At 41.7% G+C, this 14,836-nt stretch overlaps 1 protein-coding gene across 2 annotated transcripts in view; it reads right to left on the reverse strand.

Annotated features, from left to right (window-relative positions):
* The window catches only part of LOC307248537 (neurobeachin-like), a gene marked incomplete at both ends in the record, with an annotated part of 199,544 nt that overhangs the window by 90,805 nt on the left and 93,903 nt on the right, over positions 1 to 14,836 (reverse strand). Inside the window, 9 exons of one of the 2 annotated variants that reach the window (XM_080024947.1) lie at positions 1,553 to 1,680; positions 2,461 to 2,583; positions 3,366 to 3,492; positions 4,749 to 4,906; positions 10,347 to 10,788; positions 12,185 to 12,353; positions 12,544 to 12,651; positions 12,941 to 13,068; positions 14,021 to 14,201. In XM_080024947.1, the coding sequence (XP_079881073.1) occupies positions 1,553 to 1,680; positions 2,461 to 2,583; positions 3,366 to 3,492; positions 4,749 to 4,906; positions 10,347 to 10,788; positions 12,185 to 12,353; positions 12,544 to 12,651; positions 12,941 to 13,068; positions 14,021 to 14,201 (1,564 nt within the window). The remainder of the gene's footprint in view (positions 1 to 1,552; positions 1,681 to 2,460; positions 2,584 to 3,365; positions 3,493 to 4,748; positions 4,907 to 10,346; positions 10,789 to 12,184; positions 12,354 to 12,543; positions 12,652 to 12,940; positions 13,069 to 14,020; positions 14,202 to 14,836) is intronic. The other variant, XM_080024948.1, reaches the window with a different exon arrangement.

The raw sequence follows: 14,836 nt of genomic DNA on the forward strand, positions 1-14,836 counted from the left end.
CAACTAATCTCTGCTAAACGTAATACAATACTTGAAATTTTACTGTTCAAATCGTTCAATTGTTGGCAACAATAAAATTATTCAGCCATTCTCAAAGGTAACTGGCAGTATAACAAGTATACAAATAAACTATTTTCAGGGAAGCGGACATGTGTCAGACAACTTCTTTCAAGAAGCGGCTTTAATAAAGTCACGGGAGTGCATTCCTTCAGCCTGCTGTCATCCTCTGCAAAGTCTTCTGAATCTAATGGGTTTAGCTTAGACATTTAAAAGAAAAGACTTTGGCAGTCAGAAACAAAATGGCACAGATATCATTTCACTTTGTGCAAACTGCAAGTCAACAAATGTGAGGCCACACACATTTATTCTGCAGTGTGCACACATATACACACACACATGCCTGCAGACACACTCAGTCTCTCTCACACACACACACACACACGTGCACGCGCTTTCTGTGGTGGCGGTGCGCTCTTGAGAATACAAGCCAAAACAAGCTATTGGAATAGAGTGACAGAGCACACACATGAAGGCAGACGCTCCCTGAGGTTAGGCACAAGTAGCACTGTGGGACTCTGCCAACCTGGAGCCTTCACACAGCCAGCACAAAGTAAGACTAGAGCCCAGAGCAGAATGCAGACAAAACGATCACCCACCTCTGTAAACACTGTGTACAAGCGAGCCAGTCAGAACAGCACTTTAAATATAAACAATGTGACTGCCGTAGCCCCTTTCAAAACAAAATAATGAGACTGTTATGCTAAAGACATTAATCTCAAACGTTTTTAATTGTAACAGAGAATTAGAACATGCATGAGTCATGGTTTTACTTGCAATGCTAGTATGTCACTAAAATCAACAAACCATGATTGCATTATTTTTGAGACGTGATTGAAATTGAAACAAGGTCTCAATAAGTGACTATACTTCATTTTATTTCCAAACTAAACGTATTTGGATCAGACTGTGTAGGAGATCTGCAGGATACTTTATAGCACACGACACATCAATAAAAAGTTCACTGTGCTTTCAATTTCAATACAGCTAAAGCTTTCAGATTTTCCTACAATGGGCAAAACATCTGAGAAAACCAATTTGTTCAATTTTTAAAAAAGAGAACAAAAAAAGACAAAAATCCCCTTCTAACACTGAGCAAAAGGGTGAGACATATCTTGGTTTTTGAGAACTAAAAATATCATTGGCACGAGGCAAAGGCCAACGCTTGTTTCAACATTGATTTCAACGTGACATTTGTCGTGACTGTGATCCACTGATGTTTAAAAATACGACACCTAGGAATGATCCTAAATATGTGGGCTTGAATCATGAAGGAAACCAAACAGCCACACATCACAAGATGAATGAACGGGAAAGCAAGATTTAATCAGACTTTGACAGCCCCCCAGTTTGTGTGCAAAAGAGTGACTCTCCTGTCATCACCTACTGGGTGTGCATCCCTCAATCAGACAGCCAGTGGAGTACATGCAGTGGTGGTACGGACAGGATTATACACACAACTTGGGCAAAGAGACGCACTTTACAACATCAGTACCTTCTATTAGCAGCTCCTGCCCATGGCTGCCCAGCAGGGTGCGCGACAGGAAGGGTGCAAAGTCTACAAAGGTCTCTCTCAGCAAGGGGGCCACCTTCTCCAATGCCCTCTCCAGCTTTGTAGTAATGCTGTTAAAAATCAAAAAAGAAGTCACAAAATAAGAAATTAGACACCGGAATTTGAGTAAAAATGTAAGCGATGAAGCGGTGTGGCCCTTCCGTCAAGGCTAAGACAGGAAAAGAGTAGAGAGATCGTCACAGTAGATCCAGTGCACACAGCTAACAGTAAGTGAGTAGCCAGGCTGGTGGGTGCAGAAGGTAACCAACACATTTCAGAGTATGCAAACCAAGACAGATATACACATAGGGTTGCTATCACTGCAGAGGCCACTAAGAGAATATTTGATGTTGTTGAAAGCCATTCAAACACATACTTCTTTTGGAATTGTTTGCATTATTTGTTGTGTGTGGCATGTTACCAGGCCTGCACATGGGCTCACAGTTGTTCCCACACTGCAGAGAAGAAGTTTCTTATCTTCTACACACTCACTACATGCTGCTTGGCTGACAGTATCTAAGCACCTCGGAGAAACAGTGAGCTGAAGTCATGCAGCCAGCCACACAACTCAGACTGTATACAAGCAGAGATACGACTTGGAGCTGCAACATATCTCTGTGTGTAGACACACACACACACACACACACACACAGACACTAGGCAACACAAGGAGAGTAGGAGCTTGTTTTGCCAGCTGAGATGAGGGAGAGGAGGTTCAAGGATTGGTTTAGGGTTTGTATGAGTGTGTAGTGTATTCTGCCTTCCAGCACCCTGGGAAAATATAGCAGAGGGGTGACAGAATGGCATGGTACAAGGGGTCTAGAATAGATGGTTAACATAAATGTCCTTGCCTAAGACACTGGCCTGCACCTCTGGAGGCTGCCTGTATTGCTGTCAGGGAGCTAAAAGCTTTGAGCTCAGGAGGTGTCAGTCCCTGCTGGCGTAGTGGACACGGGTCCACTTCAAAAAAGGCACTGGAATAGAGAGAAAAATTAAGGAAAAAAATGAAACCACAGGCAGTTGGGTTCAAGAACAAAATATAAATATAGAATTATAATCACATTTATTTTCTTCCGTTTGTTTTATTCCTCATCTGAAATATAAGTTAGGCATTAGCATGGGCTCTGCAGCGAGAGCTAGGACTATCATTGACTTCAGTTACACTAAGTGATGTCGGTTACTGCTGCCATGGCAACTGAATCTGTAGTCCTCCAGTAGAGCACGGCAAAGAGAAAGAGAGAGAGAGAGAGAGAGAGAGAGAGAGAGAGATACTCTGGAGAAAGACCTGAGCTCTCAGCAGTCAGAGGGAGAGCAGGACTAAGGACCTCTGTCACAAACTATTACAGCAAGTGAGGAAGATGAGTCAAGGTCACCACAAGATGTACACATGGGAAATACACAAACGTACACAGGGCATTAGGCTAAACCTTGCCACAGTGTTCACAAAAAAATGCAGTTTTAATAGTTCATTCCTAAATTTACCAAATCAAATAAAGGTGAGGATGTCAAAATTTACGTAATTATGTAAACAGTCCAGGTATAAAAATAAAAATAAAGTAAAAAAAAAAAACATTCAAAAGAAAAGGAAAAAACTTAAAAATAACAGAACATTTTGTGGGGAACTATGTTTTTGAAAGACAAGTTTCACATGTTAACGTATGAGTGGATTTCATAGATAAGTCGTGCAATTTGAAGAAAGTGAGTTTATTAACACAGGAAATACGAGCGTGGGTGAACAGAGAGGGCTCTGTTGTACCTCATATTTTCTACTGTGTCTTCAGGCATGGGGGCCACCGTCTGCACGGCCGGCAGATTCTTACTGGTGTCTCCGTTGACAAAATTAGAGGAAGAGGAGGAGGAGGAAGGGGCTGCATCAGTGGCTCCTGCAGGAAAAAAAAACAACAGAACACTGCAACATCACTGCAAAGCAGGAATATTTAGATTTTAAAAATGTCTTTAATAATCTGAAATAAATTTAAATAAAATCTAATTAAAACTAATAATTTTACATTAGTATTTACTCTAAGGTAAAACACATTTAAATAATAGAGATGTTCAGATTGTTTTTGTTATGTCGTCAAAGATCGATTTAATACGGAATCTTAAAAACCTGACAACATGTTAAAGGTGCATTAAACTAAATCCGATTACACCTGAGCTGGTTGTTTAAACTCACGCCAGCAGCAATATATGGGACTACTTTTCTTACTAAGATAAAACAATATTAAGAATAAACTGACAAATCTAAACAATAGGCATGAAATTCTTACAGGGCTAACCTTCTTTTTCGTTTCAAAGCCAAAATCAAGGTGTTGTGACAACAGTCATATATTCTTGGCAGCCTGTGTCCAAGATTAAAATCATTATTGCTGTCCTTGTGAGAGGTTAAAACCAGAGCGAGTGAGATCATGTGGTTTGGGTGAGAGCCTGTGGCTTTAGCTGAAAGCACATTTTGACTTGGAGACATTTCTCACATTCCTACAGAGGGACTCAAAGAGGAAAGGGAGAATTTTTTTTTTTTTTTTTAAATGGAGCACATTAAAAAGGTGTTGGAGCTCCTAATGGTTCTTGGTGTTAAGTGTGTCCTTTCAGAGACCGAGACTACAACAGCCCTGAGGTGGAACCGGCTCAATGCAGCATAGCACAAAGAGAAAGAAAGCACAGTGAAGTGATGGCATGCAGTCAATCAGACAGGAACACACACTAAGGAGACCAAATTATTTTCACTATTGTAATGCCATTTGTTTAACTGTATAATTTCTGTAGATTAAAACAGATCCTTGGGAATCCTTGTGTGGCTAAAGGAAAGCAGCTTTAATGTGGCTGTGCAGAGAGCTGCTGCAGACACTGATTCAGAAGGTAAAGAGGGCCATCTAGTGGTGACAATGAGCCTCTGCACAGGCATACAGGATCACATGATCCAGCAGAGGGGAACAAATGCTTTGTTTCTATTCTTGGAAAGGCATCAAAGAAAGAAAAAACAGACTGGGTCAATGAGATGAACTGCAGCAATTACTCAAATTAAAGACTCTCAGATTGCACTAAAGCAGTATTATTTGAAATGGAACCAATTCAACAGGGCTAAATGTAGCATTTTAACTGTGGTAGTACATTCCAGTAATCTTTATGCATGACCTACCGGTGGTATTGATCATGCTTTTGGGGGTCGCAGAGGCAGCAGCAAAGATGTTGGGGGTGCTGCCAGCTGTCAGCCCAGAAGAGGTGCTGCTGCTGCTTCCCAGTGTGTGAGGTGCCAGGCTGTCAGGGGAGCTTTTCTTCACAGGCACCACAACACTCCTACAGGAAACACCCACAAAATGTGTCATTCACATATCCATGTAGTAAAAAACCAAAAAAAAATATTTGCAGTTCAAATGTGACATTTTAAAATTCAACACAGTTCACATGGTAATACTAGATTATGGCACAAAATACAACAAATGCTAAATGAATGCAGTGGCAGCAGTGTCAAAGTACAGTATAGAGGAAAAGCTGTAGGTTGTCATTTTATGCCTTTTGAAATGATAAAGCATATTCCTTCCCAAAGTCCTGTTAAGCAAGATATTCAATCCCTCCAAGGTGTAGTATCTGTAGGTGCAAATTGTGGACTCAAATTGGGATAACTTTATATATACCCTGACTTATAACCTTGAAATAATAAAATAAAAAGACTGCTGGCATAGACGTGTAGGTGAAACACACTTTTTCAGTTTTGTCTGAAGGTTATAGCTGGGTCCTATAACTCACAGTTGGAGTTTAAAAACTAGCCTGAGACCAGGGTATATGATCAAATTAGCCAGCTGACTTTCAGTAAAGCCAGCATCTGGAACAGAGGTTTTACAGCCCTGTTCTTGGGACGGATAGCGCAGGATTTTCTTGACTTTCGATTCATCTGTTAATTTTTTTAATTAAAATAAAAATACCCCCAGACAATTCCATCATCGAATAAAATAAAAATTTTAGGAGAAGAAATAATAATAGTATTGATTTTCATCTTCTTATACAGCTCTTTCATCCTGCCAGCATGAGCATGCCCAGACGCTAGTCAGGACTTCTGGAAAGGTAAACATCCGGACCTGTAACTCCATCTTTCAGCATAATGCATGCAATTCAAACAACCACACACACACAAGAGATTTAAGTAAATAAAGCTGAGGGCAGGAGGCCAGCCGGCGAGCTACAACACTTTCCCTTACATCTGCTCTTCCCTCCGGTGGCCCTCTGCTGCCCCGCTCTGTTTGGAAGAGCTGCAAACATCCCAGACCCTAATGAGAGGCTTTCCAGGAGCGACTTGGCAGTTGTTACTGACATGCATTTGCATAGCTACCGTCTGTGTTTGAACTGGCAGCACTATGGCTCGTAGAGCAGGAGATGCAAGACCTTTCCTTTCACCATTTGCTATGAAAAGATGCTTAGCCTTTGTCAGAAATGACATGTAGACTTTTAGACATATTTGCAGAGTATGGTCTATATATAATCAAAACATAGTACAGATACATGTTAACATATGTCCCACATATGTAAAATGACACAGTAATATACCTTCACATACACACAAACATCAATAAATGAACACTGCATTATGGAGATGTAGAATGCAGTCACACCTAGATACAAGACACCAAAACTCCTACAGAACACCTAGTTTTTTTCCCCACCACTGCCCACTCTTTTATATGCATTCCTTATATATAATATAAAACAAATACATGAAATAATATTTTATTTTATTTGTAGCAGGCTAAGTAAGGTAGTCCAGATGTCTCTTCCAAGCAGCGGGGGCTCCAGAGTCATTTTCAAGCCAAATGAGATCTTTAATGTTTTCCGTTCTCTGGGTCTACCCCGGGGTCTCCTATCACTTGGATGTGCCCAGAACACTTCCAGCGGGAGGCAAACTAAGAGGCATATCCTGGTCACACACCCGTACCACCTCAACTAGTTCCATTTGATTGCTCTACTTCAAGCTACCCTCTCCAGATGTGGTTGTTGGACTGAACCAATTTATTATCGGACAAAACCTAAAGGCTGACAATTTACTTTATTTGGAGATTTATTTTAAATTCAAATGGCATGGGTTTCCTTTGTTCTTTGATTATGGAATAATTCAAGTCTTCAGTTATTTTTACTTAACTAAAGTATATTGAAATAATGTGATGGAGCTATTTCCAGTAGTTGATAGGAGGTGGGGAAAATGGCACTGAATTTTTAAAAAAGAATTATTGGAAAGACTCCAATTGGGGCAAATGCTTTTTCAGTCTCAACTGATGACATAGCTCTTGATGTAGTTCCAGGCAGCGTGCACAAAGTCAAAGTTTAATAGACGGCATAAATTATCGGCGGCTGTATCCCACCCTTAGCAAGAAAATGCTGCTTGATCAGGGTGAACCAGTTGGGGAAGACATTTCTCCAACCAAGACATTGGAAAGCAAATTAAAATTGAATATTTATTAATTATATTCAACAAAAATTTGAGCAGTGGTTTGTTTAGTATTTGTAGAAGCTAAAACAAACATCCCATGCTGCTTATAGAGAACGGGGCAGAGCTCATGAATGAAATGTGTAGAGAGAGAAGCTTGCGGACTCGTCTTGAGATGAAAGATAAAACTTGCAACCAAATGTTACAGTGCATGAAAGCACAACTACATCACTAAGCCACCAGACCTCCGTTCGAATGTAATCTGATGGGCCAAGGATTAAGGATGACGCAGTGAACTTGGCCCGGCGAAAAGCTCCCCGACAGGAAAGAGAAGGGGAAGCTTGTCCTTATCGGGCCTGCAGTTGGCCTTTGGGTTTGTGAGGGTGCCAGATAATGTCTTCTTGTCCAATCTCCGGCCGTTACTCTGGGTGACACAGGCCAGGCCTCCCGCTCTGTCACGAGCCAAGCCTGCTGTCGTCTCAAGCACACATCCAGAAATCTTTCCCCTCTGTTGACTTTTACCGTTTTGTGTTGCAGTTATATGTATATCCACAGTACATCTCATTAATGAAGTAAAACACACTGCACTCTAAAAAACTCACTTGGGCCGTGTGTATTTCAGGCTTTTTGGTAAATATCTCATGTCCTATTTCTGCTGTCCAACTGATTTGTCAAAATGATCAAAGCTATATTTTTTTTAATAGATGAAATAGCTCTGTTGTTGCTCTCTATGGACAACACAATTAAAATACCACAAAAGTAGATTATAATCGAGATTAAGTTAAACAATGATTCAGTGATAGCCACCTAACAGGCAGGCATGCAATAACAAAAATGGTAGTAAAATAACATGTATGAAATTTAGAAAAAGCTTGAAAGATTACAAATTATCATTATCCCCAAATATACAGCTGTGCTCTAAAAGAACACTGATGATGACAAGTATCATTTATTTAGTAGATCTCTACCGCTCTCCCCTGTGTGAAATCAAATTGACAGATATCTGAACATCACCACTGGCGTGTTTAGAGCAGGCTTCTTTCTGTTTCTAGCAGAAGCGTGCCTTGTGTGTGCCCAGCTGGGATGTTACATTAGATCTACAGGATGTTGATAAAACATGAACCTCTTTTAAATGAATAATGCATTAGCTGAGTGCTCATGAATCATGAATAGATTATCTGGCGCATATCTTATTAATAGGATTGTCTTAATTGAGTGGCAGAGAATAAAGCAACGGATTAATCTTGGAATACATATTAATGAGGTCTGCGGCTTTGGGGAGACGACTGCAGTGTGTAAAGTATAACCAAAGAAGTGTTTCCTAAATCCAGCCAATGTAATCTAATAGTGCTTTATTCAGGAATACAGGGACAGATACAGAGGAAATGCGCTTACATGCCGCTCGCAAATTCAATTAAAACCAATTATCGTTGCACTACATCAAGGGAAAAATCACATATCAACCCTGATTTTGAGACATTTTGGTAAGTACAAGGGGAAAGAGAGGAAGTACAATTAAGGAAGATAAGGTACTGTATATTCATCTATTCAAGAAATCTGAATTTTCAGCCATTTAAACCTTTCCTCTATAAAAGTCTATAGTGGAGAGGCCTCTGTGCATTCACTTAAAGAAATTTTTTCTTCTCTCCATTTTGTTTTTTTGATGTTGTCACTCCCAATCTATGGCCGCCCGGACAGACAAATGAAAGGCCTGTCCGTGTCTGGCAGCTCATTTCGCTGGCAGGTGGCAAACAATTAGACACAGCAAATAGAGGATGGATGAGGGAGGGGAGGGGGGGTTAGTGACATGAAAAGCAGGAGACAAAGTTGTATACGTGGTCAGGAGGGGTTTGTGTGAAAGCACTTCAAAAATAATGCACATTGCTGTGGCGACTCATTTCAGGCTGCCAGCTCTCATTAGGGGTGTGAGTGGTGAGGGCGACAGGGCCGGCCGTGGTGTGGCGTGAAGCCGCTTCTGTTTAATCTGTCATCAACACCCTGGAGACCCCCCCACCTTCTCAGCTGTCCTCTCTCAACACACTCTCTCATCTTCTCCTCTATTCATCAGGCTCACCTCAGCCCGGCAGCAGTATGCATGAAAACAAGGAACAACCAAGTCCCTCCTGACTCTGTATGCCCTCTTCTGTCTCTCAGGGGCCAGCCAGTGATTGCACAGACACAATAAGAAAAACCCATGGTGTCCAAAATGACATGAAAACAACTCGAAATTACTTTTTGTGCCGAAAATAATTTGAATTGGTTTAACACAACCACACCTACTCAAGTCATTTTGGATGGATCAAATGAAATAAAGATTATAAGAGAAGAAAGAAATCACACAGCTCTTTAAAATCAAATAAGAAAGTAAAATATATTTTACTAAGCAGAGGAGACAGGGATGAGGGGCGATCCCCGCAGGAGCAGGGAGTTTGTAAACTCTCAAATCCAGACAGATTACTGTGCGGTATTATCTAATCCAGGAATGAAAATAAACCGCAGCAGTGACACAGAGAGGTTCAGAGACCTTTTCAAAACACAGGAATTCCGTGCTGTGGGGGCTGAGATCAATTTAAGTGGCCTAAAATGACTAATGTGTCGAATGCAGCATCAAAACCATTAGAGGTATACTGGATAGCTAAAATAAACCCAGAGGATTAACATTAGCGTTTTACAGCCACTTATGTGATAGCACAGAAACACACACGCACGCACAAACGCGCGCGCACACACACACACACACACACACACACACACACACACACACACACACACACACACACACACACACACACACACACACACACGGCATAAATTGTTGTTAGCTATGACTGATGAAGTCAAGAATTAAATTTATTGTAAGCTTAGTTTTGTATTGGCTGTAACAAAGTTTGCTTTACATTGAGAACACAAAGTACCGAAGTTGTGCAAGTTTTAGCATCTTCCTCCAGCTACTATGAAAAACTATTGGGAGACATTAAGTCTGCATCAATTGTTTTGTCACAGTTGCAGACATTATAATTGTGTTTCAATGCTGTGCCTTACCAGCAATGACAATGTGACTTGATTTAAAAAAGTAAACAGATAAATAACACAGACTAAAAGTTCTGAATTAATGAAGTGTGTGATTTGATTTTCAGGCTGAGAAGAAACAACTAGAAGCCAGAGGATCCTTTAAAAATGCCTCAGAAACTGCCAGGGTAGAAAATTAACTTTGATGTTTGCAGTGAACATGAAAAACTCTTAAAAAATAAATTAACGCAAAAGCATATAATCATTACTGTGACTTTCTGCAAAAACACCCTACTGATGACATTGTCTCACCTGTCAAAGGAGTGGAACTGCATGGGCAGCTGCATGGCCTGAGCCTGGGCCTTGGCAGTGAGGTCTGGGTAAGAAGACACAGGCTCCAGCCCAGTCTCCATGCCCTCCACCGGAGCTGCCACCAGGCTCTTCAGAATCTCCTTGACGTTGATGCCTCTTTTGGGCTGGCTGATGCTGCTGATGGAGGAGGGGGATTTCAGGCCCTCCATGCTGGATGATTGAGACACACTCTCCTGGGTCTTCTTCACCTCCGAGGACAGTGTAGATATGAGCATGGCATCCGGCATCCCGGCACTGTGATCCAGGTCAGAACCGTTCAGGATGCTAGCTACCAGCTCACCCTCCGTAGCAGAGTCTGCGAGGTGAAGGGAGCTCTCCATGTGGAGGTTTTCTGATGGCAGAGGATGGTCCTTAGCGCTGCTGCCAAATACCAAGGGTGTTTCTGTTCACACACACACAGAGTGAAAACAGTGAGTGAAAGTTTGCCACACAAATATACATGCAAAAAAAAGATATCATTGTATGAACAAATTATTGCTCTGGTTTAAATCAATTTTAATTTATATTTCCGTTATTATGTGTGAGTTATCATATGCTAAATAAATGTAATAAAAATAAAAGTTGTATCAACAGACCAACAACTCAAAGCTTCTTCCTTCCCTAAATCCTTGGAAGGCATATTTCTACTGTATTTACCCGATTAGAAACAGTGACTGCCAAGGCAGATAGCTGCTCTATTATTCTGCCCATCAAACACTGCACACATCGCACCCTTTGCATGATATGCTGACAACAATCTTATCAGAATCTGCAAAAATCCTGGCCCTTCATAAAATTGAAAAGGCATTGACTGTAGTAAATTCATTTGACACAATAAATCCAACTTTTCCCCCGGAACCGGCAGAGTTACCTTTCTAGCCTGACCCAGTGGTTTACCTAGATGCGAGGCCAGCCATATTCATATTCATCACATGCCCCCCTAACGAGGTCAGCAGGGCCTGATTTAGCCAAAGAGTTGTCTGGCTTCCGGGGTCCATCAGACAATCGCCTGCCACATGCCGTCTGGGAAAAATCCCCCATTTTCTGGTGAAATTTATGAAGGCGGCAGTGTGCCTCTCTCCTCGCAGCAACCTCTATGATCCCATTCTCCTCTGGTGGATTGCTTGCCTAATGCGCACTGACAGATGGGGCTGAAAATAGCAAAGCGTGGCTCCACTGCCCCAAAAAAGCCACAGTAGCTGGTCAGCATGCCGCTCACTCAACTCTGTTAGGTTCTGAGCTCTTCAAATTGCACTTTAATATTTCTTCTGGCCCCCCTCTCCACTCTTCCTCTTGTTCCTTTTATTCACGTCACCTTTTCTCTGTATATAAGCCGATAAAGAATATACCCACTTGTGCCACTCATAATAATAAGCTGGCACTGACTGCAGCAGACATTGTTTTGAACCTTTGAAGGCAGCCACTGATTTCCTTTCATGTGACTTAATGCATGATTTATGACTAGAGGCACATTCTACCTTTCTTTTCAGTGAGAACGATGATGCCTATTCAAGTTCATAACCACCGTATCCAGCCCCAGTCTCCACTTGCCATTTAATTCAGTGCGGTGCAATTAGCAGAGCTCATGAATAAATCATCTGTGTGCCGGTGGAGTGCTGGTAGGGTTTCCCTCTGCTTGTATAGTGAATGAGGCTCTCAGCTCAGAGCTGGCAGCAGTGGTGAATCAGAAAAGAGCCAAGGACACTGACCATTCATTTATATCAGTTGCATTCACCACTAGCTAAGCCTAGTGAGCAGGATGAATGGATGTAAGAAAGGTAGGGCACAGCTGTCAACACCTGTGCTGGTTGGAGAGTTGATCTCCTGACGCATGCTGCAACCCGATTGGCTGCTTGTCCTGGCCGTCTCACGTTGAGGCTCCAGGATGTCCCGGTACTTGGAGACCATGAGGACAGAGATGAAGTACACCACAGCTAAAGCCAGGAACTGGGCTTGCTTACTGTCATCCTGTGGAGAGGCATCACAAGGCACGTTATGCCACTGTCTGTACAGATGATCTCATTCCACACAATTCACTGCTTCTTGAAATGGTTGGAAGAATGGTTGGAAAAGTGCACCTTGCGTAGAGCCATACAACTAATTCAAAGTGCTGACATCATTCTGACAAAATCACACACACACATAGCAATGCACTCACCACATCACGAAACACCACAGCACGCAGTCGATTGATGTCCACATCCTGCAGGAGGCGATCAGGGTCCTTGATGGGAGACAGGTTACTAGGGACAGTCTCTATGGCTGTCTAAAGCAGAGAGATAACACCACAATATGACATGCTACTCTATACGCTCAAAGCTCAATTAAACAGGTTTTGCTATTACTTTCCTTTTTATCCTGGATTAACAAATGGATTTATATGGAATTGAAAAAAATGTGTTCATCATATGTATTTATTAGAACAAAAAGACAGGTTGAGCATTATCAGGTCACATTATGAGCATGGGGTGATGGCCTCTAACAGTAGAATTCCTTGTATGGATAAAATGATCAACTAAGGCTACAGAAACCAAAGTTATGGAGTCCCATCCTACCCTGCTGATGTTCACAGCATTTATCAGGATGTCTTGGGTCTTGTTGTTGTTTGGAATAGAAGACTTGTTTCCTCTGTCTCGGTGTCTCTGCCTGCACTCCAGACAGTTTCTGACAGCCACACAACAAACTGCATACAAAGACACACACACACACACACACACACACACACAGATCATACAAATAGGTTCTAATTTCAGAGGTAAATGGAAATTAAATGTTGATAACATGCATGACCTCTTTAAATCTAATCAGTTATCTCCGATGTCTATTTGTTCCAGGCTGGCGGCAGAGAGACCCGGAGTAAATTCAGCAGCCAGACTGATTTCACACTAAAGCCAGATAAATTATGTGTTTGCAATGACACACTGAAGTCGGAAGACTTTTTTCCATGCCCCAGAGCACAACTTGGAGTCAAAGATCTAGGAAACGAAGGCTGGTGCGCACACACAGACTCATTGGCGCAAACAGATACAGATACACTCTCTCACAGCCAGGACAAAAACACCATCTATGCTTGAATTATGTATGAAAATCATTTGACCAAAACAGCATAATTCTTAACCTTACAGTTGATTGATGAATATTATTATTATCAATTTTACTTATTATGAATTGAGCATTTATATACTCTGCATTCAAATGTAAAACATTCAATCACTGTTATGTGCACAGGCACATTCACACACAAAGAAGGGCAGCAATACCAGGACCTGGTGGAGTCCTATGAGACACACCATTAACAAAGAGGACACGATTGCACTGCAAATGACTCTCTCTCCTTGATATGCATTCTGAAATGATCCTGCTGTCATTTTGCACTGCTGGAAACTGCAGCAAAACCCTACACAGACCGGAATTAATTGACTAAATAATGAATAAGCTTTGCTGGTCAAACAGTGGGCTACCAATGATTAAAGAAATGATTAGATATTTTTAAGAGAATTGTGTTATGGTACTGTTTTAGCTCATCAGTCAAAATATTCAGTTGACTTTCAAAAAAAAAACCCTAACAAAGATACTGCACTTGGTTCACTTCCCACCACTGCCCTGACTGACATTCAAAGCAATGATTGTCTCACCCAGTCTGAGGCACTGACGCATGAGGCCTCCGGAGGACATGTTTTTCTCCGCCTCGATCTCACTGAAGTTGAGTGAGCTGGAGAAGACCAACACATCCACCATGACCATGAGACGGGACAGGAAGGTGACGGCCGTCTCTGAGGACATGCCCTGTGTCGCCTCCACGTGTTCCAACTCCGTCTGCCACAAAGCAACAAGGAAGACAGAGCCCATTCATATACAACTAAAGTGCACATAAACAATGTAAGGTCTGACACATTTTAAACACTGTTTGTGATTAGAGCTTTTTTTTTCAAAAGTAAGTAAGTAAGTAAGTAAGCTTTATTTATAGAGCGCCCTTCACAGACCAGGGTCACAAGGCGCTTTACATATCTTAACACACATTTTATACACACACTCAAACACCGATGGCAGTAGCTGACATGCAAGGCGCTTTCTGAACCATCGGAGCAATTTGGGGTTCAGTGTCTTGCCCAGGGACACTTCGACATGTGGCGGGTAGGCGGGGAATCAAACCTCCGACCCTGCACTCCAGAGGCGATCTCCCTACCCACTTCGCCACTGCTGCCCCAAAAAGCTAGTTGCGGGTCTCTCTAAAGAATGTTAACTAATGTAAACTGTCCCTTTTTAAATTGTAATTTAACAGAAACACACAATAGAATATGGGAACAGGGGAATATCACACATGTATGCCCTTATTTAGACATGAGGGTGAGTAGGAACTCATCTCAAAAGAAGCAGAGATAATATTCAGGTGATATTTGTCATTAATATTTTATGAGTCGAGACACATTTTACTAAGCTCTCCTTTATCA

The sequence above is a fragment of the Ammodytes marinus genome (genome assembly GCF_949987685.1).
Source record: "Ammodytes marinus genome assembly, chromosome: 3".
NCBI classification, from domain to species: domain Eukaryota; kingdom Metazoa; phylum Chordata; class Actinopteri; order Uranoscopiformes; family Ammodytidae; genus Ammodytes; species Ammodytes marinus.